This window comes from Diaporthe batatas (assembly GCF_019321695.1).
Source record: "Diaporthe batatas strain CRI 302-4 chromosome Unknown Contig00022, whole genome shotgun sequence".
Lineage (NCBI taxonomy): Eukaryota > Fungi > Ascomycota > Sordariomycetes > Diaporthales > Diaporthaceae > Diaporthe > Diaporthe batatas.
Genome location: NW_025408569.1, coordinates 335,813 through 358,319, shown reverse-complemented (window position 1 = coordinate 358,319; position 22,507 = coordinate 335,813). Strand labels below are relative to the sequence as shown.

Sequence of the window (22,507 nt, the reverse complement as noted above, 5' to 3'; positions counted from 1 at the left end):
GGGTGGTCAAACGGTCTCTCCCCTACCAACCCCAACCCCCCCCACCCCCGACTCAACGGAACGGACGGACGGACGGACACGAAAGAAACCACTACAGTCCAGCCAAGGCCCACACCCTCACAGACAAACAGACAGGTGAGCCTCTCAATTCTCACTCTCTTTTTCTCTCTCGGGTATAAGTGATGATAAATACACAGACAGCAGACCAGACCAAGAGGGGAGCCAAGCCAGACCTTCCTAGCCCACCCTCGCCCACCCCCCCCTACTTTGCATCAGCCTGTCCGTCTGTCCATAATGCTCTCCCTCTCTGTGCACTCATACCCATATCCATGCCATGCCATGCCATGCCATGTTCCAAGGTGTCCGTCCCCCCTTATCCACCCCCAATGGTCTAATGCATCAACCAACCACGTCTTTTTTATGCACGTGTCGCCGCCCTGTAGGCAAGTTGTAGGTACTCAGGTAGGTCCCTGTGTTCCCTCCCGGTCCCAGCTCTCTCTCAATCTCAAGACGAGCCTGCCATCCCTTATGCACCGCCCGACGTACCTACTACCGCCAAAGTCTTTCCCCGTAAACCCTATGCATTTTCGTCACTGGTCTTCCCCTCCTCAGGAATTTTCATCGCTGGTCCCCCCTCCAAGCTCTCCCAGCGTTGGTGTCGATTTTTATTCCTCAGACAATAGGGTCTTCTCCACCACGACGCCGTCCGTCATTCCCACATGCTGCGGCCTCGCTACTCTCACATGACATCCTCCTCGTCATCAAGCGGCTCGACCCGCACGAGTATCTCCTCCAGCAGGCCCTCGAGGAACGTGCCGACGTCCTTGCCCATGCCCACCGGCTCCGCCTTGTCGAAGTGGTCAATCTCCTTGCACACGTGCGCCAGCTTGTACACCAGCTTGCGGATCTTCTCGTGCGACGCCTCGGCCCTCTGCTGCTTCGGCGTCGCCGGCGCCCCGCCGCCGTTGGCACTGGCGGAATTGCTCGCCCGCCCCGGGTACAGCTGCTGCAGGTGGATCTGTCGCCTCTTGAGGCTCTCCTCCAGGGCGGGGAAGATGACGTCGTTCAGCGCGTCGAGCTCGCCGTTCGGGTTGGCTGGCGCGGGCGGGGGGAAGGCCAGTGGGGTGGGTGTCTGGGGCTCGGGTGTGAAGGACTGGGTCGACGAGGGTGTGCCGCGGCTACCCTCCTTGGAGGCCAGCGGGTTGATATTCTGGGTCTGGATGGCTCGGGGGGCTTGTGGGTGTTGGTTGAAATAATTCGGCGTGAGCGGCTGCGGTGCCTGCATGACAGATGGTGAGTACTGTCTTGCCGCCTGTGGCTGGACTGGTAGCGGGTGTTGTTGGTTCGTAGTCCGGATGAGCGGCGACTGTGGTGTTGTTGAGTACTGCTGCTCGTTTGCTCGGAACGGTGGGATCTCGGGCAAGGTCAACGGGCCCAGCTTGGATGGCTGTCGTTGGATCTGGTGGTGCTGCATTGCTGAAGGAGGCATCATGCGCGGCCCGGAGACACGCCGTTCTGCGTTGATAGCCGCGCCCAGATTCAAGTGACCCATGTCCCGCTGGAGCTGCTCGTGTAATGACCTCTCATGTTCTGGAGACGAGTCGACAGGAGTGGGGAGGGGCTTCATCTGCGAGGCTCTAGGGGTCGCGTGGCCTTGGTCCTGTGGTCTCGTGCTGGGTTTCGCAGGCGATGGGGGCAAGGGCACCTTGGCGGGCGACGGCGGTGGCCCAGAAGTCGAGCCGACGGGCTTGCGCTGTGGTGATACCTGCCGTGCAGTGCCGGATGTCGACCCGCCCGTCCTGAATGTCTCTCGCTCCCTCTCCAACAAGGCCTTCGTGGGTGTCGTCTCCTTTCTTGAATCCCCATATTCACTCTCAAGTGGCCTTGAAGACCGTGCATTCGTAGCCGACTCGCCCATCGCATTCAAGCCCGGATTCCGTACAATCCCACCCTGGTTGCCGACCAGTCGTACTGTGCCAAAGTCCCACATGTCCTCGTTCACCGGCTCTCGATACGCAGGCTCGCCGACGTCGTCATAGGCGTCATCATCGTCCGCACTCTTGTGGGTGGCAGACCATCGAGTGTGCCTTTCGATCAACTCGGTCAGGTAGCTCGTCTTCTTGGCTTTCCTGACGAACGGGTGCTTCAAGAGGTCCTTTGCCGTCGGCCTGTCCTTGGGGTCCCTCTGTAAGCAGCAGGCAACAAAGTCCTGGAACGCCTTGCTGAAGGTGTCCTTGTCCAGCCTCGGGGGCGCGTTCTTGGGGATGAGGAAGAGGACCTTCATCGGGTGGATGTCCGCGTAGGGTGGTTCTCCGTTGGCAAGCTCGAGAGCAGTGATCCCCAGTGACCAAACGTCCGCCCTGTGGTCGTAGCCCGACTGCTTAATGACCTCGGGTGCCATCCAAAAGGGTGTGCCGACAAAGGTGTTCTTCTTGGTCATGGTCGCCGAGAGCTGGCCGGACACTCCAAAATCCGCAAGCTTGACCTGGCCATTGGAGCCCAGGAGCACGTTGGCGGCTGTGAATGGGTCAGCTTTTCTATCCACGGGGCAATTGCACGTCGTTGCTACGCCAGGAACAGCAGGATATCGACATACCCTTCACATCCCGGTGCAGCTTCTTGTCCGAGTGCAAATAGTCCAGCCCCAGCAGCAGTTCCCTGACGATGATGGCGATATATTCCTCCTCGATCTTGCCCGGCTTCATGAGGTCGGCACAACTGCCGCCGGAGCAGAACTCCATGACGATCCATAGCTCGGCCCCCTTGGCATAGGAACCGTAGTATTTCGTGACGTAGGGGGACTGCAGTTCGGACAGGATGGCGATCTCTTGTATGATGTCTTCGACCTCGTCCTCGGCGCTTTCAATATCGATAATCTTGATAGCTACTGCCTGGCCGGTTCGCTTGTCGACACTGACAGGAGGGAGGGAGCAATGTTAGCCAAGACCGCATGCAGGGCAACGAGTGAGAACATGGCGGGTGGGGGGGGGGGGATGCGAGCGAGGCAAGAATGGCGGCGCAGGAGGGAGCGTACCCTTTGAAGACCTTGCCAAAGCTGCCACCACCTACACAGTCAAGTCAATTCAGATGTTCACAGAGGTCCAATTGCTGTTCTCCCTCCCTGGGGGCGGGCGTGAAGCATGTGACGAACCAATGCAGTACTCCTTGGTATAGAGGGTCTCGGGGTCTGGAGACCCATTGGCGTTGTCGTCCCAGTCCCTCTCCCGGCCGGCCATGTTGCCCTCTGACTGTGAGTTCTTTTCTTCTTGTCAAGAAAGAGGAAGAGGGCGAGTCAATCGGGTCCCCCAAGAACCGGCGGCTCGCAAGGAAAAGGACCAGCACAAGTGGTGAGCAGTGTCCCTGCTGCTGCTGGCGGCTCGGTAGGTAGGTACCCAGGTCGGGAGGGTGGGGATCGATCGTCCAGTCGCGGCTGGGAGTGGATACCTCTCTGCCTGGTGCTGTGGTCGTCGAGGGATCGGGGGGAGGGGCTTATCGAGGGGCCGAGGAGCTGTGGTGGGTTTCGCGTCGGCGTGTTGGGCCCCAAAACCAGCGGGCTGGCCAGTGAAGCTGCAGCTCTGGCACAGCTATGCTGCGTGCGTGCCTGCAGCTGCTGTTGTTTCCGTGGAGACGAGGCGAGGCGAGACGAGACGAGAGACCCAGGAAGACGGGCAACAGGTCCAAGGCGAAACGAGTCGAGACGAGCTGCAAGTTCCCCACCGGGGAGGGGAAAGTTACCGTGCACGTTCTGCGCGTAGACGTCAGGGCCGCGGGATTTGCCGCGGATTGTGGAGTGTGCACGAGACACCAGTGATGGTTTTGGGACGACAAAGTCTCCAGCCGAAATGTTAATAAATGCCCCAGGTTGTCTGGGGAAAGGACCGTGGGAACGAGCGTCACAATCGCCCGGGGATGGCTTCCGCAGCAGGGCAGATCGCGGTTTCCAGGGATTCTCTAGCGATGCACAGTACACAAGCTCTCTGTTTTTTTCTTCTTCTCTTCTTCTTCTTAGGCTCTGCTTGGTGGTAGATGATTGATTGATTGCAGTTGCTGCTGCTGGAGAGACAGGCAGGGAAGGAAAGCTCCGAGACAAATGAAAACTAACGACCGAGGGGAACTAAGCGCAGAGACGGAGGGGTGTGATGGTGGAAATGAAATGAAATGGAAATGCACGAGAGCAACAGTACGAGAACCAAGTAATAAGAATAAGTGAGCGAACGCAAGGGGAGGGAAGGGCGACACGTCCACTCGCAGTTGCACTTCAGCTCAGCTCAGCTCAGTGCACACGAGCGTGCATTGAACAACAGCAGTGAACAACAACAGTGAACAGTCAACGGGCATGACGATCAGCTTGTGATCGCAACGAGGAGCAGCAGCTGAAGTGGGCACTGGCAGGGGTGGGTTCCAACCAACAACGTTGCGATGCCACGCCTGCACGCCTGCCTTTTTACCACAGAAGAACTACCCCACGTTTCTCTCTCTCTGTCTCGCTCTCAGAAGAGTCAGAGTGCCTGAGTGCGTTGTCCACCCCCCCCCCCCGCTGTCTGTGAAAAACGAGAGTTGCCCCCCCCCTTGTTTTATTACCCCTGTCTACCCCGCTGCACCTGAAAAGCGCTCCCTTCGCGCGCGCGCCTACGCTGCGTCTACACCGCTTCTTCGTCCTCCAATTCCTCCCCCTCAGCAATTATCTCCATAGCATTTGCAATCCGCTCAAACGCACTCACAGCACGCCTTATAAGTACTAGGTATTCATCCCCTCCAATGAAGACCTCTGGAGCTGGGTTTAAAGGCTAACGAAGGAGTCGTTATATGGCCTTAATTGCTTCTATGGCTTCTGGTTTGTTGTTTTCGCAAAGGCGAATTGCTTCCTAAAGGGGCTCAATTGCGGCAAAGGGAAGAGCTTTACACTTGCAGTTCCCATGCGCACAAGCAGAGCAACGTCCTCCAGCCCCTTTCTGGTCGTAACAACGGTGAGAATGGTCGCGAAAAAGGCGTGAAATACAAGCAGTACACCAAGTACGAAGAGGGCGTGAGAACGCTACGCGGGCGCGTTTGTTAGGGGGGCTGGCCATTTTAAGAGTTTTAAAGGACGAAGAAGCGATAAAGACGCTGCGTGGGCGCGCGCGCGAAGGGAGCGCTTTTCAGGTGCAGCGGGGTAGACAGGGGTAATAAAACAAGGGGGGGGGTAACTCTCGTTTTTCACAGACAGCGGAACCCAAACACAACATCCCCATCCCAGCCCAACCCAACCCCCCTCCCACCTGCACTATCATTGGCCAGGGGTACTCGTGCCTGGATTGCCAACAGGACGGCGCCGCCTCTAGTGGCAGAGTGGGAAATTCGCAACAGCAATGCGGCTAACAATGCTGGGAGACCCTAACAACTGGTGGGGGGTTGGGGGGGGGGTAGGGGTCTCAGCCTGCCGCCGTCCTGGACGGATCCATTGGCTGCCGCCATCCCAGCATGAGATGGGGGGGAGATTTCACATGATTTCACACACGAGAAGCACACCACTCACTCACACTAACTTTTGTGCTGTGCCAGCTTCGTATCATGATGTCAGTCCGTTATTTTGAATCATTTCCATCTCTGACTGAAGAGCGACGGGTCGATGGGCATCTAATCCCACCCCCCTCTCACTCGGGCGCAATGCTAAATAAAGGTCATATCTCTATGCTGATGGAGGCCGGCCGGGTCCTCTGGTTCAAACCTCCTCGCAAAAGTTCGTGTGTTGTCTACCTGAACCCGATTTCCCAACATCCATCCCTGACCGTGACGCCTTTCAAAAGATGAATAATAAAAATGATCGCGAGACTCATGGGCCATGGGCCTTGGGCCCGCCGTAATCTTGGGCACAACAGCCTCATGACAACCAGCAGCCGCGATCTGATTTGTGACCAGTGACCTGTGCTCTGTCCCGAGCGACCTGTGCCGCCTGCCTCTTAATTCGAAATCAGAGGATCCTCCCACCTGCCAACTGGCATGTTGCCTACCCACTCACCCACCCAGGAGGATGTGACACGGCTCAGGCCTCAATGTATTCAATCATCACCGTGGCCTGCTTGAGGCCGGCCTGCTCGATGGTCTGGTCCAACAGCTCGATCAGGTCCTTGCCCTCGGGCACCGTCTTGAGCTCAAACTCCCACCCTGCCTTGTCTGCCGTGATCGGCTCCGACTTGAGCCACTCGTAGATTCGCCGGATGGGCTCCGCCGTGTTGAACCGCCGGATCACTCGCCCCTCGGGATGGCGGAATTGGATTCTCGTGACCGTGGGGCCGTTGGCAGGCTCAGAATGGGGCCTGTCGGAGCCGATAGAGGCGAACAAGGACGACGAGGCCGATTCTGGCTCCGGTTCCTGCGCCTCGGCCTGCGGGGTTCCCCCCATGATCTCGTCCGCGCCGGACGTTGCAACGGCCTTACCCTTGCCCTTCTCCAGCTCCACGGACTTTGTCAGGTCGTCTGGGTCCTGCACCGCATTCAGATTGCTAGAGCTTCCATTCCCACAGTTCGTGTCCAGGCTGTTCCTCAACGCCATCTCTAGCATCTCCTCCTCCGTCATCCGGTTCACGTCAACAGGCGCCTGGGCCCGCTTCTGCTTCGACACGGGGTTTTTGCGATTCTGTTCCAGCGAGTACCTGTCGAGGAACTCCACGAGGTCCGCATGGAATGCCTGGGCGCTGGGGAATGGGATGCCTGTCCAGACCTTGACCTGCTCTCCCGTCCGGGGGTCAATGATCGACACGTGTGGGAAGTTGTCCTTGTTCTCCTGCGCGTGTGGGGGGAAGTAGAAGGTGTTGTATTCGTTGGCGCGGGGGTCGTCCTTAGCGTATTGGAGGAAGATGAAGTTCTCCTTCACGAGGGCCACGATGGCCGCATCTTTCCAGATGTCTCGGTTCAACGCCTGACAGTTGAAGTCGTTCATGTCCTGCACATTCACCAGGATCCACTTCTTGTCCTCTTTGCCTATGTCTCTGGCCTCGTCCCAGGCAATGTTTTCCATCAGCTCGTACGGCGGGCGGAACAGGTCCGCAAGACGTTGTGCTCGGCTCTGCTCCCCGCTGGAGCCGCCTGCCGCGGAGGCAAATGACATTGGCGGCGGCGGCGGGTTGTCTGAATCCTCCCAGATCGACTGGCCGAATGGGTTACCAGCGGCTGTTTGGTTAGAAGTTAGCCTGCGGTTCCTCAACAGCTGAGCAAGAATGCCGCAGTGAACTCACGTCGAGGCCTCGTGTGTCTACGGAGTTGCTCTAGCCCGCCAAACCCATCATCGTCGATCGGTGCGCCATACCCACTAGGCGCAACCAGCGTTTCCGTCGTCCTGGCAATAGGAGCTCGCACGTCATCTGCACCACGAGCGCCGCCACCCCCGTACATCTCTTCCTGCAAGCGTCGGGCCATGGCGGCGTCGTCGCTCTCCTGCGCAATACGCTGGAGGTGAGAGTGGTCTACTTCTTCTGAATCGTCGTCGTCAATCTGAATGGGCTCGTCATCGTCGTCATCGTCACTTATGTGAATGACGCCTCGCTCGTCCTGTCGGCCTAGGTTCCGACTCGAAGATGTGCCTTGTGCTCGGGATGCCGGCGCAGTCGAGGAGGACGCAGGCGCGGCGGCCGGGGCTTGGGCAGTGAAGGAGCTCGCGATCTCTGGGTTCTCGAAATACAGGTTGACGGCGGCCATCACGTCGTTGTCGGTCATGCCCAGGCAGCCAGCGGCGACGGTGTCGTTGGCGCCCGTAATGGACATGAACTGGGCGACTGTGTCGTCAGCCATCTTGACAGTTTGCAGCGTGAGTTGTGTGCTTCGCTCTTCTCGTCGAGGGTTCGTTTGCGGGCAAGTCGGAAGGGTACGAAGATGTTCGTTCGTTCTCGAAGCGGTCAAGCTGACGGAAGAACCGGCGAGCAGGTCGAGTGGATGGACCAACAGCTTGAGGATCGTGTGGACAGTGGGAGAGGGGAGTGAGGGAAGGGTAAAGGCCAGGTCCAAAAGTCGATCGCTTGGGCTGGCTTTGGGCCTGGTCCTCTGGTCGGGTTCCGTCCGGCCACACGAAGCTCGGCCCCTGTTTGATCGAGCTTTTGGTGGGGTTCCAGACGCGGGCGAAATGCAGCTGCGGGTGGGGTGGGTGGCGTCAATAGAGCTTCAAATCACTGGAGGTCGACTGCATATGCTCTCCGACGTATCTCTGGCATCTGCAGTGTTCACTTGCAGAGACTGGCTAGGTATGTGGGGAGGAATGGAAGATGTGACGGTCGGTGTTGAAGTTGAAGTTGCTTCAGAAGCTCCGATCCGCTCAGAGCAGGCGGCCAGGGGATGGCGTCACGGGAAGATACCTGGGTACATTAGTACATGACGAGTTAGGTACATAGGTACCTCCGCGCTGCCACCCCTGCCATTGGATGGATTACCAAGACGGTACCTTACCTAGGTATCTATCGACGGTCTCGTCCTCAACCCCGTCATTCGCAATAACCAGCACAAGAGTTTACAGGCCCTCAATACACGTGCACGCCTCTCTAGTAACCTTACAAAGCAGCGGTTGAATATAGAGCTTACCTTCAGATCATTTCAGTGACGAAAGAGTGGCTAACTTCCCAAGGCGGAACACACGCGTCGACCACTGTGACGTTGCTATCCGGGACCAAGTATCTTCTCCTCTTCTTCACTCCACCTCTCGCGTCACAGCGTCATCGTCAGGAAGTAGCGAGCCCAGAGCAGGTCTAAGGTGCAGCGCCTCTGCCGCACTGCTGTGCCGTTTCTCATCAGCACTTGAGTCACGTCGCTATCCGTCGTTGCAGAGCCGGGCCGAGATTCTGCCGCTTCGAACATCTTCTCATCGCTGAGATGCTGCAGTCCAGCCTGGAGATAGTAGAGCAAGCTCTGCTTCTTCTGACTTGAGTAACGAGGATACGTCTGCCAATGAACGGTTGCAAGAGGGCCACCAGGTCCTCGCGGCCTTGGGCCTCAGCATGAGATAGGTCTTCTGGTGTGGCGATCACCGGGAACCTACTTTCAAGTAGATAGCTGACTGCCTCCGGGGATGGACTGCTGACACAGGCGTTGAGTATCTTTTCCCTGTCCGCTGAGTTGAAAATGCTGGTACGAGTCCTGGATAATACATGTGGTTGAAGAAGAGACTTAATAACATCCAGGCTACCACGACCACAAGCAGCAGCGATACAAAGAGGAAGCTTCCGTGTGGCTTGATCTGTGCTCAACTCTGGTTGGCATAGGAGAAGATCGACAATTTCCAGATGCCCGCCAACGAGCGCAGTGCTGACGCAGCTTGTCGCGGTGCCCACAGCGCACGGAATCTTACCAAGTGGTTTCGGGTCTCCATATAGTATTCTCTTGCAGATTCCGAGTTGGCCATGCTCTGCTGCTAGTGAAATGGCTGTCGTAGATCGCAGGTCCTCGAGTTCTGGCCGAGAGTGCAGGAGAATCCAGGCTGACGCCGCATCGCCCCCAGTAACAGCCCAATGTTAAAAGCAGCTTGGATCTCTCGACAATATAGAAGCCTCTCTGCGCAGGTGAGCAACCCAGGATTTTTTCAGCGGCCTCAGGCTGAGCTGGTGGCAATTCCTGGGATTTTCGCACAGCAGCCCGTTCATATCTACCCTAGGGTAGCCTCCCAGCCTTTTAGCAACTTTACTTACCTGTCTGGTTTCGCTTCTAATCCGCATACGTCCGGGGACATACATGGCGCCTTCACACGGTGGTAAACAATCAAGGCCCAGCATTTAAAGAAAGGACACAACGATACCAATTGCCCGCATTGGTGTGGAACCCACACTGTGGACCTAGAGCTTAAGAAACCCTCAAATGTGCTAAATTCTGCTACTGCTTAGCCCTTTTCCCCGCTCATGATTACATAGCCCGTAATGGCACGGCAAGTTTTGGAAATAAACACGAGACTTGAGTAAGTCTGGGACTGGTCAGCTGAGTGAGATCATAGGTCCCATAAAGATGTGAATGTAAATGGCGGCAGGCACCGTGAGGTGACCAGTAGAGACCGAAGGTGTCGCGGCTGAGTAGCAGCGTTTATTAGGTCCAATGCCTATTGGGGCATATCGGTATACTAGTCGATTTGAGAACCCTCCATCAATCATTGGAGACCTGACGTGTTCTTCCACCGCGAAGGCTGGTGGTGTGACGCAGTGTGCGTGGCTTTCCCGGCGCGTCTTTGTTGGACTGTGCCCGGAAGAGGATGAGCAAGCAGCAATGAGGTCTTCGATGCAAGCAGAGCTGCTGTTTTGTGCTGCCCAAGTATTGGCAAAAACCTGATCCTGAATGCTACTAGGATCAATCATGCTGATTCATTATCTCCCCGTATGGCCGCTACATTGAACTCATGGGGCCGTAGACCAGCAACTAGATTTATCATCTTGGCATTCGCAGCCTGCTGATCAATTCATACCATTTTACATGCTCTCTGGCCTTACTGTTCCGAAAGTCTTGCTTCAAATCAGGCCCATGGACAAGACACAGTCTTTCAACAAGCTAACTCGGGAGTCAATGTTCCAAGGTTAGCACCCGGGGCAGACTGGGCAAGTACTAGTAGGACAAGCCAGCGCTGGCATGCTGTGAAGATATCAGCCAAGCCTTCAGGGAGGGAAATAAGCGCAGAACGCGGAGTATTTACTAGACATTTCCTTGGGGCCTTCATCCAAAGAAGCCCCCGCCAAGTAGTGGCCGTAGATAAAGCAGGCGAGCCCACGGGGGACAGCAACGGGTTCAGAGTTCCCCACACGCCCAGATAAGTGAGACTTACGATTTAATCCTTCATAGTATTCTACCCCGGATTACCCCCGGATTGAAAACTCGGGGGGTCGGGGGCCCTGGGAGCTCATTGGCCACAAGAATCGTGCCCATAACAGAACGGTGAGCAATCGGGACAAGCCATGCCCCAAAAAGAACCGTGAGCAAAAGAGTCTTGTAAAAAGAATAAAAAATAAGGCGCCGCGGGGAGCCACGGAACTAGGATTGGGCTGTGACCGGACATGACATTTTATCGGCTCGCGGACCGTCTGACTTGGGGAGGGCGTGGGGGCTGTTCCAGGGTTGTTGAACCGATCAGCCCTGCGGAGGTGAAACTGGGAATGCTCCCACGCCTCTGAACTGGTACGTTGTGTTGCATGCCACCGATGTGATTCAGAAACACATGGCCTGCTAGGATGGTCCGCCAGCAGACGACGAGTGTGCTCTTAAGCGAGGCGTGAGGCTCCCTGGCATTGAACGGCAACCAAGAGTCGGTCCCGACGCTCGCCGGAACCATGCAGGTATCTTGGCCTTACTAATATTGCTGTTGTCCTGTACTATACCCTTGCAGGCTTTTGAGCCCAAATAGCGTGCTACCTTTGAAACTGTAGTTCTTGCTGTTCGTTAATGCTCATCAGTCCAAAAACTGATTCATCAACTTGGGCGGGCGTCACAGTCACACAAGGTGAGCGTAAATCTCTGCTGATGCTCACCGACACTGCCAAGTATTTTTAGGACTGTAGAATACGCTTGTACGCCCATCAGGCCTGCGGTATCAAGCACACAACAGCCGTCTGTCTGGGTCTGGGAAAGAGACCGTCGCGCCACCAATTTGACAAAGTCTACAGGTCCCCATGACGACAACCTCTGTCGGCCGAAACCTGCCCTCTCTTCGAGGTGTCACCTGGGGCTATTGAGTAGTAGCTCCCCTCTAAAAAAGTACAATTCTAGTGATGGATCACCGGCAAAGTGTCATGCGAGCAGCCCTACCAGCTTTGAACAACCATGACCATGATCACCTCGTACGTAAATATTCCTTCATTCTGACCACCACACTTGAATAGCAACAAGAGCCCATCACACCGAGCACAGAACCCGTCACACTTACTCTGTATGCTTACAGAGCGCGCAACTTGTTCAAAATCAGCATGCGCACTTTGTGGCGTTTACTTGCGAGTATCTCCAAGTCCTCGTAAGACGTCAAGGGTTCCGGGCGCATTCCTGTTGGTGGAGATCCTGGTGATCCTAGTAGATAGAACCATACACCGGACCAACTATACCGTCCTGCGACACGCGGCGGCCAAGACCTGTAGACAGCTAGAGAATGACTGTGTACGCACCTCCGCTGGGTTGAAGCCTCGTCACGGGGCGCAGACTGAATAGCGGCCATCGCAGTGGCAATGAGAGTAGTTTCTTAGGTAAGACTTAGTGTAGATGGGGGCGTGTTGACACCAGGGAGCTGAGTACTTCTCCATGAGCTGGGTATAAAAAGGGGCTTCTATCCTGTCTTGAGAGACTCCATGTCTACTCTACTCCATCATCCTCATCCCTATCAGATCGATACCACCTCGCAGCTTCACCACAGAATCTCTCTTCTCAAGCCAATAGTTATAAAATGCAGCTCACCTCCACCCTCGCCTCCCTGCTCCTCGCCGCGGTCACCACCGGTGTCCAGGCCCTCCCCGGCTCCCCCGTCGAGGAGCGCCAAGCGGTCGGGACGATACACGTCAGGTATTGGAGTGACAACGGCTGTGGCGCGACACCAGGTAGTGTTGTGGTTGGGGAAGACATCTGGGTCCAGGATCCCGTCGGCAGGTGCATCGACATCAACGTCGGGCGAGACTTTGGCTCCACGCAGATTGTCACCAACCTCGCGACTCACACTGGTATGATACTTTTTCTCCCAACTCTGGCCTCCTGACAACCCTGAGAAAGACTGCCTTGCTGACCTGCTGCTTCCCGTAGCCCGCGCATACCGCCTGGACAACTGCGCCGAGACCGGTCCGAACGCCAACTATTTCGATGTCATTAATGCACCGAATCAGCCTCGCTGCTTCCATCAGCAGGATGTCGAGTCGGTGAAGTTTCTTTGAAATCCAAGTGAAGGGCCAAAGACAGAGGGAGAATGGAATATGATGACGCCTTAGGGGCATTTGTTTTCTTCAGTTATCTCTTGTCGTGTTCCTGTCTCATTCAAGACGCTCCTTATTATTATCCACAAAGTCTAAAAACAATCCAACCCCGGGGATTTGAATTTGCGACGTCACGTATCAGCGTGCATATCGATTCTCGTCAAATTTGATGCAACATTGAAAATTCAAGCTACATCTAAAGCACTAACCCTACCTAGGTAGCCATTCACAGGCTGCTTACAGTAGATTGTTAAGGTACTTACTTAGTCTTGGCCAGACAAGCAGAGAGCACGTTCAGCATATGCCCACAGCCTTGGTAGACAGACGAGGATGAGGTCCGCCCACCATGTCTTGCCTTGCCCACAGGCTCATCCTGGAATAGCGAAACAGGGCATCCAGTGTAGCTGCTGCGAGCACTGGACCCCCTCCTCCTTGTCAAGCTCCTTCGTCTCGGCCTCAAGCTACTTCTTCCAAATCTCCGGTGAGGCGACGGCCTGCAGAACAGCCTCCCAGAAAACAGAACCTCTTGCGGGGGATCTTCCATAAAGTATCGTCCTACAAAGTAAATCCTTGCACGCTGGTTCTTTGAGGGCGTTTAATCACCACCGCTTAAATGAACCGCACGCCTTCGAGATGGGATTTTTACGGAATAGAAACGAAACCCAGTCAAGAACAAAACCACGCGACCCCTTACAAGAAAGCCAGAGACTGCAAGCCCCTCGTTTAAAATGCAAGTACGGTCAAACATTATCCGACAATTGAAGGGCCGTTTCCACTTCTATCTAAATACACCGCAAAGACAAAAAAAAGAAACTCTATGCCCCCCATCAAAGCTCAGCCAACGCCTCGTCCATAACCCTCCTGACATCAACACTCCTCTCCGCCGCGCGAGCCTCGGTAATAACCCCCCTCATAGCCCCAACAACCCCCCCAGGGCCATCCTCCGCAGCAGCCAAGCCCCTCCCAAACACCCCCTTCTTCACAGCCCGGACAAGCGCAAGGACAGCCTCCGCCCGCGCGACCCGCTGCGTCTCGACCCCAAGGTCAGGCTCGTCGACGTCAAGGCTGTCAAAGCACCGCCTGGCAACATCACCACCATCCCCTGCCTCCTCCTCCTCCTCCCTCCCCGAGGCCACATCCCCATCCCCATCCCCACCAGCAGCATCCCTCATCATGTCCCCAGCGGCCTTGTACCACACCTCCCTCCGCACGGACCCAAACCGGCCCCCGGGGGCATCAAAGAACGGCCCCAGGACGTCCAGGACCCGCCCACACACAAACACAGGCCGCCGCCGCAGCAGGGGGCGGCCGTACCCCCGCGCGACGACCTCCACGGCCCGCAGCACGGTCGCGTACGCGAGCGCCTCCCTCTCCCGCGCCGCCGCAGTCCCACCCTTCCCATCCCCACCGTCAACATCCATCCGCTCCCCCTTGCCGTCGTCGTCACCGGCAAGATACCCCTCCAGAAACGGCCGCACGACGCCGACCGCCTCCTCCCACAGCACCATCTCCCCGCCGCCGTCCTGCCCCGCCGCCGACGACACCGCCGCGCAGCACCGCCACAGGCACCGGAACGCGTGCACGCGGTACGCATCATTGTTGCGCCGCGCCTCGCGCAGCACGACCTTGCGCAGCTGCGCCGCCACCCCCGCGTCCCCCTCCCAGAAGGCGCGCCCCTTGGTCGCGAGGTCCGCCAGCGCCTCGAGGAGCTTCTCTTTCCCCGCGAACGTCTTGAGCGCCAGGGCGCGGTCGAACGCCGGCCAGAGCCTGGCGAGCTGCGGCACGCCGGCCGTGCTGGTGCTGGGCGGCGGCGGCGAGGAAGAAGCAGAAGGGCCCGCGGGCAGGTGGTCCCCCGCGACGGCAGCCACGGCGCTCACGGCGCTCGCGACCGCCAGCGCGCCGCCGTGCTTGAGGCTCCACTGCGGCGTGTCCAGCGCGCGCGCCACGAGCGCCTCGACCTCGGGCACGAACCGCGTCGCCGTGCGGCTGCTGCCCGCGTGCGTGTCCCACACCTCCCGGAACGCCTTGGCCACGTACTCGTCCAGGTCGTGCATCCCCAGGTAGCTGAAGGGGAGCAGGCTGCCCTCGAGCGCGTTGAAGTGGTCCGGGCTGATCTTGGACAGCGAGAGCACCACGTCCGCCACCTTTTGCCGCCGCGCCTCGTCCTCGGCGCCAAAGTAGAGCGCCTCGAACTTGGAGATGAAGCGCTCTCTCGCCTGCGGCGGGGCGTGCCGCATGATGTACGCTGCTGCCTTGGCGTACCCTTGGCTGACCTCGTCGTTGCGGTCGAGGCACTGCTTCTCCAGCAGCCGTAGGAAGCGATCTGCATATGGCCGGAAGTCATTTGTGTGTCGGGTCGCCAGTGTTCCCAGGAGCCTCGCACATCCGACCTTGGTAGGCATGCCCAGAGCGGTCTTGATCGTTTCTTCGAGGCCTGAAGCGAGGTCGGGCATGACGCTCTCGTCAACATTGCGCAGGCAGTTCTCGATGGCCTGGGAAATCGGGCTCTGGTTGACCATCTGACTGCGGATCTTGTCGATCTTCTCGCGGTCGTCCTCACCGAAGCGCTGATAGTAGTAGTTGATTGCGTCTGGCTCGATAGTACTCAGCAGTCCCAGCAAGTGCGTCACAATGGTCGCAATATACGGCTTCAATGAAGCGCCACCGGTCTTGGTGACCTTGATGACAGTGTCAATAGCGAAACCCTTGACCTCGTTCACGTTACTCTCGATTCCCTTGTCAGATAGCAGGAAAGGGAGCGTGGAACTCATCATGTCCCTGGCAGAAGCCTTCGCACCGCCCTCCTCAAGCTGCCGAGTCAGAGTGTTTGCCATGCCCATACACAGCTTCAGCGCCTCGTTGCGAACGGTGGCTTTCACGTCATCAAGCACCTTGAGAGCCTTGGTCCAGATCTCGCCGTAGTATTTCTCATACTTCTGGAATGGTCGGCCGCTGATAAGATCAGCTATGGCGGAGCAACTGGCCTGCCGGACCCTCCACTCCTTGCCGTGGATGCTCTTGAGCAAGTCGTTGATAATAGCGTCAAAGTGCTCCTCGATGACGGCGTTCGAATCCTTGACCAGCGCCTTCCAGATATCGTTCATGGACCGCTGCACGTTCGTGTTCGGGTCGAACCTGTAACGGAAGAGCTTGGGGTAAAGCTTCGGGTCGACCTCGGATTCGGAGAGGATGTTGCTCAGCCCGAACCGCCCGAATGCCGAGCGGGTCGACCACGTTGCTGCGTTGGACGCGAGCGACATGAACTTATAGACAAGACTCTGGTCACCGACTTCATTGGCCAGGTTCATGATGTCCCTGTACGAAGTGACAGATTTGCCCTCGCCCGTAGGCAGTGCGCCGGCCTCGAACAGCTCGGTATCCTCCTCCACCTTGAGCTGCGTGCCAGTCCCCGTGAAGGCGCCGACGAGATCCTTGACGAGGCTCTCCTTGAGTGAAGGATCGCCCTTTTCATAGACCAAAGACAAACCTCTTGACGCGGTCTCCTGAACGAGCTCGTCGCGGGCGCTAAGCAGGCGCATGAACGCGACCTGACACTCGCGCAGGCGGGCCTGGATCTCGGGAAGGTGGGAGCAGTGCTGAATGATGGAAAACAGCCAGATGCCTGAGGCTTTCAGCAGAGATGGCTTGGTGGCTTTGCAATCATTGAGGATCTTGTCCAGCACCTCCTTAACCTTATCTGCTCGCTTCTCAACCCGGTAATTGTCGGTCTTTGACTCCACATCCACAGCGAGTTGAACGATATCTGAGTCCCAGCGCGCAATAGCAGCTGTGATGGCCTCGCCGATGGCGAAGTGGACCTCGGGTTGTTTGAGCTCGTGAAGCTCGTACAGTTTCGAGAGGACGGTATCGAGCGCGGAATCGCCCTCCTTGAGACCAAGCGCCAGGCGACCGAGGGCGGTGATGGCCCGCTCGTTGCCCTTCTTGCACTGCGGTACCAACACGTCGATGTATGGCGTGACGGAAGATTCCTCGGGCACGACCAAGGCTGTCCACAACTGTGTGAGTGTATCAAATATCACTTCTTGGAAAGACACCTGAGCGCCTCCCAGCTCTGCAACAGGAGGCAGCCACTCCTCTGCCGTAGGTTGCGCCGTGGGTGGTGGGTCGTTCCCTTTGAGGTATTTGTTTCTCAGTTCGTGCAGCAAGGCTTCTCCATCGATGGGGGAATCCTGGTGTCTATCAGCATCCTGTCTGTCTCCTGCGTTCTTTCACTTGAGCGAATCTTACCTCACCATTGCTGTCCGCAGCAAGAATGGGATGTGGGTAATACACCGCCCGAGACCACAAGTGGCCCAGCGCAACAAATGCTCCCTGCGCGGCGTTCATCTCAGCACCAACGGCAGTCCGCCACGATTGAGATTGCTGGCGTAGGACGTGGCTGATGACATTGAACAGCGAGGAGGGCACCGATGGGTGTGCGGCCAGGATGCCAAGAGCCCTTGCGGCCAGACTGCGAACCTCCTTCTTGTTTGAGGTGACCACGGCCAGAAGCCTGGGGATGCCTTCAATGATCAGCGGAGTCAGCTCCGACTTGGGCGCTAGAGATGCAACCTCCACAAAGCTGCGCGCACATTCCTCCGTGGTGGGCTTGTCCTCCTGGATGCCCTCGAGGGCAGCCTCCAAGAAGGATTCCAGGACATGACCGCTTAGGCTTCCCAGGTATTTGCGGATGGACTCCCTCGTCTGTTTGTCAGACTTGATAAGGGTGTCCAGCTGCTGCTCCCAGCCCGGCTCGATGTTGAACTCGTCCTTTAGCGCCGCGAGGAAGAGCATACGCTTGCAGTAGGTAACGGCAGTTGGGAAAGCGCCTGGAGCGAGGTCGACAAAGTTCTGGCTGATTGAAGGCCCATATGACATCATGGCAGAAGCGCCATATCCAATCGAGTCCTTGAAGAAGGTCTGGACCAGCTGCTGCCAGTCTGGAAGATCCCCCGTGACCGTCGCATCGTTGACCCTGTATGTCCAGGGGTCCAGGCCCTTGCGGCCCTCCTCGATGACTTCCATCCTTTCCTCGGTGCGTCCGTTGATAGCCAGGATATCAACCCATCTCGCTATGGGGTCTGAGAAGGCGAGGCACTGGTTTGCCCATTTTGTGGCTGCATGCCGTACACTCCTGACCGAGTCCCCGCCGTCGGCAAGTGTCATATATGTCAGGATTATAGTCCGTAACCTATCGACCTCTCCACCGCTGGGTTTGAAAACGGAGGTCATGACAGACAGAGCGCCTTCGATTGTGACGACAACCTCGGGTGTCGGATCCTCGGAGAGCGAGCGGAACAGCCAGGCGACCAGTTCAAGCAGGCTGGCCTGCTCCATAGACGAGCCCCTTGCCAGTACCCCAATGGTCTCATATGCCCTCGCTCGCAAGTTCCTGTCGTCAAGCGGGTCCAAGGACCGCCTCTCTTGGCTGGGCTTGGGCCACCCTTGCTCCTCTGTGATGAAACCTCGCAGTAACTCGATCAACGTGGGGCCGATGTCGAATTTGCCTTTGCCCGGGCCGATGCGCGCAACCCAGTTGATGTACTCGAAGAGGGCCTTGTGCAGCTTGGTCAGCTGCAGCCCATCCACAGCCTCGTCCGTGGGCTTGATGTCCCTGCGCACGACATTGAGGATGTCGCGGGTGAAGGTGGTCGACAGTGCCGACTTTGACAGCAGGCCGAGGATGCGGATTCGATACGTAGGCGGCAGCCGAGAGTGCGACTCGAAGAGTAACCTCGCCCTCCCTTCGTCCTCCAGCGACACCTGGTTCCTCATCAACATGGCGTTGCCGACCGAGTTGATGCGGTAGTCGTTGCTGGCGGCAGCATACAGGGCGGGCATGAAGCGCTCCTCGTCTGTGAAGGCACCGCTCTCGAGCAGCCTGGCAGCCTTGATCATGGTGCCGGGCCAGTCCGCCACCAGCGTCCCCTCTGGCTTGGGCTCGTCGGGCTTGGCCAGGGTGAGGAAGGCCATGTCCTCGTCGGTCAGGCCTGGGGGCTTCTTGTGCGGGCTGGGAGTCAGCAGGAGCTTGCCCAGCCATGTCGCGACGAACTCGGCGTCCTTGCCGTCCGTCAGGCCGACCTGTTGTCGGAACGCCTCATCCTCCTTGCTGCCCCTGGGTGGGATGTTAATGTCCTTGAGGGCGTGCAGGAACATGTTGAACCTGGCTGGGGTGGTGTGTGTTGTTGCATGGATGCCGTTCAAGATGGTGGGCACGAGGTTCCTCCTCTCGTCGGCGCTGATCCTCTCTATGCTGTGCTGGATGAAGGTGATGTCGAGCTGCCTGATGACGGGATTGCTGCTGGCGATGTACTGGTCCAGCAGGGCGGCGACGGGCAGGACGACGTCGGGTGATTTGATGAAGACCTTGAGGCGCTGGCAGATGGTGACGACCTTTGAGCGGACCGAGGCGTGCTCGCTGCCGGCCTTGAGCAGCAGGGCCGGGAGGTAGGGCTTCAGCAGCTGGGTGAGTTTGGGGGCGTCGTTTGCGACGTTGAGGATGCGCAGGTTGACCTTGTCGACGAGCTCGAGCTCCCTCTGCTCGCTTGACGCCATAGTGTTGTTGGTTTATCGGCGTGGTGGCCACGCAAGACAAGACGTATGCAGTCGCTGCGTCCCTGCACACGGCGGGTTGGGTGAAGGTGCAACGAGCGGGCGACTGACTGTGAGCTGGGGGAGCTCGACAGCTCGGCTATGGTACTGTTGCAGCTGCAGTGTGTCCTCCCATGCAGCTCGCACATGTAATAAATATTGCAGGTCACTGGGGTCCGGTGGAAGAGGATTCAATTCAATATATGGATCAAGTCACAGCAGCCTTCGTAATCAGATGGTTTGCCTTGAGTGGCACGTCCCCTGTTGGATGTTCGCCCCCGAGTCGGCCACGAGACGGCCGCGTAGAGTGGTTGTAGGCTGAATCTGCTTACGTCACGGCGGATCTGGTCCAGGTCCCGATCTGCCGTCGAATTTCAACGACCAAGCAGATAGATGCACTCGTTAGGCTGGGTACAATTTCTTGTTGGACTATGGAGAAATTGGACAAATTCTTTTGCAGCCAGGAGGAGGATGTCTACTGCTGTGGCCTTGCACAAGTTGCCAATGAGATGCAACCTAAGGTCTGTCTAACACGGCTCGGTCGGTGGCTTGGCCAGGCACAGAAGCAACAGGCTGGACCACCACCAGTCGCGCTGATCCCGTCCCCAAGAAAGATTCGGCAACAAGTGCAATGCATTGATATATGGACGTCCTAATTTATACACGGTATTCTTATCCTGGAAGGCGCAAAATACCACCCGACGCCCACCATATGCACCGTGTCATTCTACCTCCAAAGAGTCTCCTCGTCTTGTCTCGCCTCGCCCGCAGAATGCCTCGCGGCACCACCATCATCTTCCATCTTCCTCGAGACCCCCACCGCCTTGGCCCCTCCCCCTTCCCCAGTCCTGCTTCTTTTTGCTTTCCAATCTGTCTTTGTTGAGTTTTGGTTGTGGTTGTGGGTGATCATTGCAAAAGATCTCGTATAATAATTAAGGTGTTGTGTAACAACCCCCTTGTAGTGGCATTTGTGAGCAGCACGAGCCAGCCAGCTTACAGGGTCTCCATCTTGTCGAGGATGGCCTTGGTGAACTCCTGCGTCGTGGACTCGCCGCCCATGTCGCGGGTGCGGACCTTGCCGTCGGCGATGACGGCGTAGATGGCCTTGGAGATGCGGTTCGCGTGGTCGTCGAGGCCGAGGTGGCGCAGCAGCATGCTGCCCGACAGGATCAGCGCCGACGGGTTGGCCTGGTCCTTGCCCTGGATGTCGAGGCCGACGTGGCGGCAGCCCGGCTCGAAGACGGCCACGTCGCGGCCCATGTTGCAACCCGGGACGATACCCGGGCCGCCGACCAGCGCGGCGCCGATGTTGGACAGGATGCCGCCGTACAGGTTGGGCATGACCATGACGTCGAACTGCTGGGGCTTGGACACGCACTGCATCGAGGCGTTGTCGACGATCATGTCGTTGGCCTCGATAGTCGGGTACTCGGCGGCGGTGCGCTGGAAGGTGGAGCGGAACAGGCCGTCGGCCAGCTTCATGATGTTGGCCTTGTGGATGCACGTGACCTTCTTGCGGTTGTTGGCCAGGGCGAAGCTGAAGGCGAACTTGGCGATGCGCTCCGACTTGGCCCGCGTGATGATCTTGAGCGACTCGACCACGCCGTTGACCGACTGGTGCTCGAGGCCCGAGTACTCACCCTCGGTGTTCTCGCGGATGATGCACATGTCGACGCCCTTGTGGCGGGTCTCGTAGCCGGGCACGTTCTTGATGAGCGAGATGGAGGCGTAGATGTCGAGCTCCTGGCGCATGGCCACGTTGAAGGACTTGTGGCCGGAGCGCTCGAGCGGGGTGTGCAGGATGCCCTTGAGGCCGAGCTTGTTGCGGCGCAGCGAGGCCACCGACTCCTTGAACATGTCCTCGGCCGACCTGCCGCTCACGCTGTTGTCGAGGCCCGAGGCGTCGATCTGCTCCCACTCGATGGGCACGTTGTCCGCCTTGAAGAGCGTCTTGACGCTCTCTGCCACCTCGGATCCGATACCGTCGCCGGGGATCAGCGTCACCGTGTACTTGCCGCCATACTTGGCAGGCTTGAAGACATCGCTCTGGACCGTCGCGTAGGACCGCGCGGCGACTGAGGGCTGCGCCTGCTTGGAGGCTGCTCGCAGGAGGCTCTGGGTCAAGGAGGCTTGGGGTTAGCAACTGAACGTTCCCGCTTGCCAGCTGGCCACGAGCGCCGAGAGTGCCGTCTAAGCGCACGCACGAGTGGGGCCGCAGAGAAAGGGGAAGCAAGCTCACCTGGGCCGCTCGGGACGAGTTTCTGGAAAGCATCTTGGCTGTGATGGGGAGGGGAGGACGGGGTCGGCAGGAGGCTGGCTGTTGGTGACGTCGTTCAGAGCGCTAATCCAGCACTTGATGGTCACACAAAACGGGAGGCACACAAAGGAAACCGGTCAGGGAGAGGAGAGGGTCGAGTGGGGGTGAAAGTAGAGGCAGGCCTGGATGTAGTAGAGTAGTAGGAAGGAGAGAAGACAGGATTGCAACCTGCAAATGCCGCACAGAGAAAACAAATTGTCGATAGCTGTCGCGCTCGGTGGTGGTCGTCGGCTGGGCTGGCGCAGGGATCCACCAGATTCGGAGCTGCTCGGCTTACTGCCCTGCGCCGCTCGCTCCAGACTCGGCCCAAAGGCTCTGCACCACTTCTTCCGAGCTGCTGGAGAAAACGTTGTTCCCGCCAAGTCCATGGAGCCGCCTTACCCTGCTACCACGTCTCCCTGCAGCCGCCGCCCCTGGCCTGTTAGCAGCCTAGCGATCAGCCATGCGTCTAGAGCCGCATGTGAACCAGCCGTGTCAAGAATGACCTCGTCCTTGCTTTCAGGTGGTAATGTGAGCATGTAAGCATGGCTGCTTGCGTCTGTTTAGACCGACATCTATCTACTTAAATACCGTTTCTCTGCACGATCTTGGACGTTTCAACCGGGACCCTCGTCTTGATCGAATGTCTTCGAGAGATGGAAAGGCTGCACATGACCGCGACCACAACGAAGACCTCAGCACAAGAATTCAAAAGGTGTCAACTGTTTAAGAATGATGA

At 57.7% G+C, this 22,507-nt stretch overlaps 6 protein-coding genes across 6 annotated transcripts; 1 reads left to right on the top strand and 5 right to left on the bottom strand.

Annotated features, from left to right (window-relative positions):
* Positions 1-129: 129 nt before the first annotated feature.
* Positions 130-4,318, bottom strand: KVR01_012975 (uncharacterized protein). Its single transcript, XM_044792485.1, has 4 exons — positions 3,152-4,318; positions 3,035-3,065; positions 2,597-2,913; positions 130-2,517 (listed from the first exon to the last, which is right to left on the bottom strand). The coding sequence occupies exons 1-4, from the start codon at positions 3,234-3,236 to the stop codon at positions 740-742; spliced, it is 2,211 nt and encodes a 736-aa protein (XP_044638131.1). The 5' UTR covers positions 3,237-4,318; the 3' UTR covers positions 130-739.
* A 322-nt stretch (positions 4,319-4,640) lies between these two features.
* On the bottom strand, positions 4,641-5,069 carry KVR01_012879 (uncharacterized protein; the record flags this gene model as incomplete). The annotated part of the gene is made up of 3 exons (XM_044785010.1): positions 4,641-4,787; positions 4,821-4,861; positions 4,904-5,069. The coding sequence occupies 3 exons, from the start codon at positions 5,067-5,069 to the stop codon at positions 4,641-4,643; spliced, it is 354 nt and encodes a 117-aa protein (XP_044638035.1).
* A 479-nt stretch (positions 5,070-5,548) lies between these two features.
* On the bottom strand, positions 5,549-8,265 carry KVR01_012931 (uncharacterized protein). Its single transcript, XM_044787801.1, has 2 exons — positions 7,215-8,265; positions 5,549-7,149 (listed from the first exon to the last, which is right to left on the bottom strand). Exons 1-2 carry the CDS (start codon positions 7,765-7,767, stop codon positions 6,023-6,025), a joined length of 1,680 nt encoding a protein of 559 aa, XP_044638087.1. The 5' UTR covers positions 7,768-8,265; the 3' UTR covers positions 5,549-6,022.
* Positions 8,266-12,364: 4,099 nt separating this feature from the next.
* On the top strand, positions 12,365-12,842 carry KVR01_012907 (uncharacterized protein; the record flags this gene model as incomplete). The annotated part of the gene is made up of 2 exons (XM_044786907.1): positions 12,365-12,635; positions 12,715-12,842. The coding sequence occupies 2 exons, from the start codon at positions 12,365-12,367 to the stop codon at positions 12,840-12,842; spliced, it is 399 nt and encodes a 132-aa protein (XP_044638063.1).
* Positions 12,843-13,708: 866 nt separating this feature from the next.
* On the bottom strand, positions 13,709-19,760 carry KVR01_012980 (uncharacterized protein; the record flags this gene model as incomplete). The annotated part of the gene is made up of 2 exons (XM_044787177.1): positions 17,130-19,760; positions 13,709-17,071 (listed from the first exon to the last, which is right to left on the bottom strand). The coding sequence occupies exons 1-2, from the start codon at positions 19,434-19,436 to the stop codon at positions 13,709-13,711; spliced, it is 5,670 nt and encodes a 1,889-aa protein (XP_044638136.1). The 5' UTR covers positions 19,437-19,760.
* Positions 19,761-20,089: 329 nt separating this feature from the next.
* Positions 20,090-22,003, bottom strand: KVR01_012875 (isocitrate dehydrogenase (NAD(+)) IDH1). Its single transcript, XM_044789468.1, has 2 exons — positions 21,712-22,003; positions 20,090-21,587 (listed from the first exon to the last, which is right to left on the bottom strand). Exons 1-2 carry the CDS (start codon positions 21,742-21,744, stop codon positions 20,466-20,468), a joined length of 1,155 nt encoding a protein of 384 aa, XP_044638031.1. The 5' UTR covers positions 21,745-22,003; the 3' UTR covers positions 20,090-20,465.
* Positions 22,004-22,507: the final 504 nt, after the last annotated feature.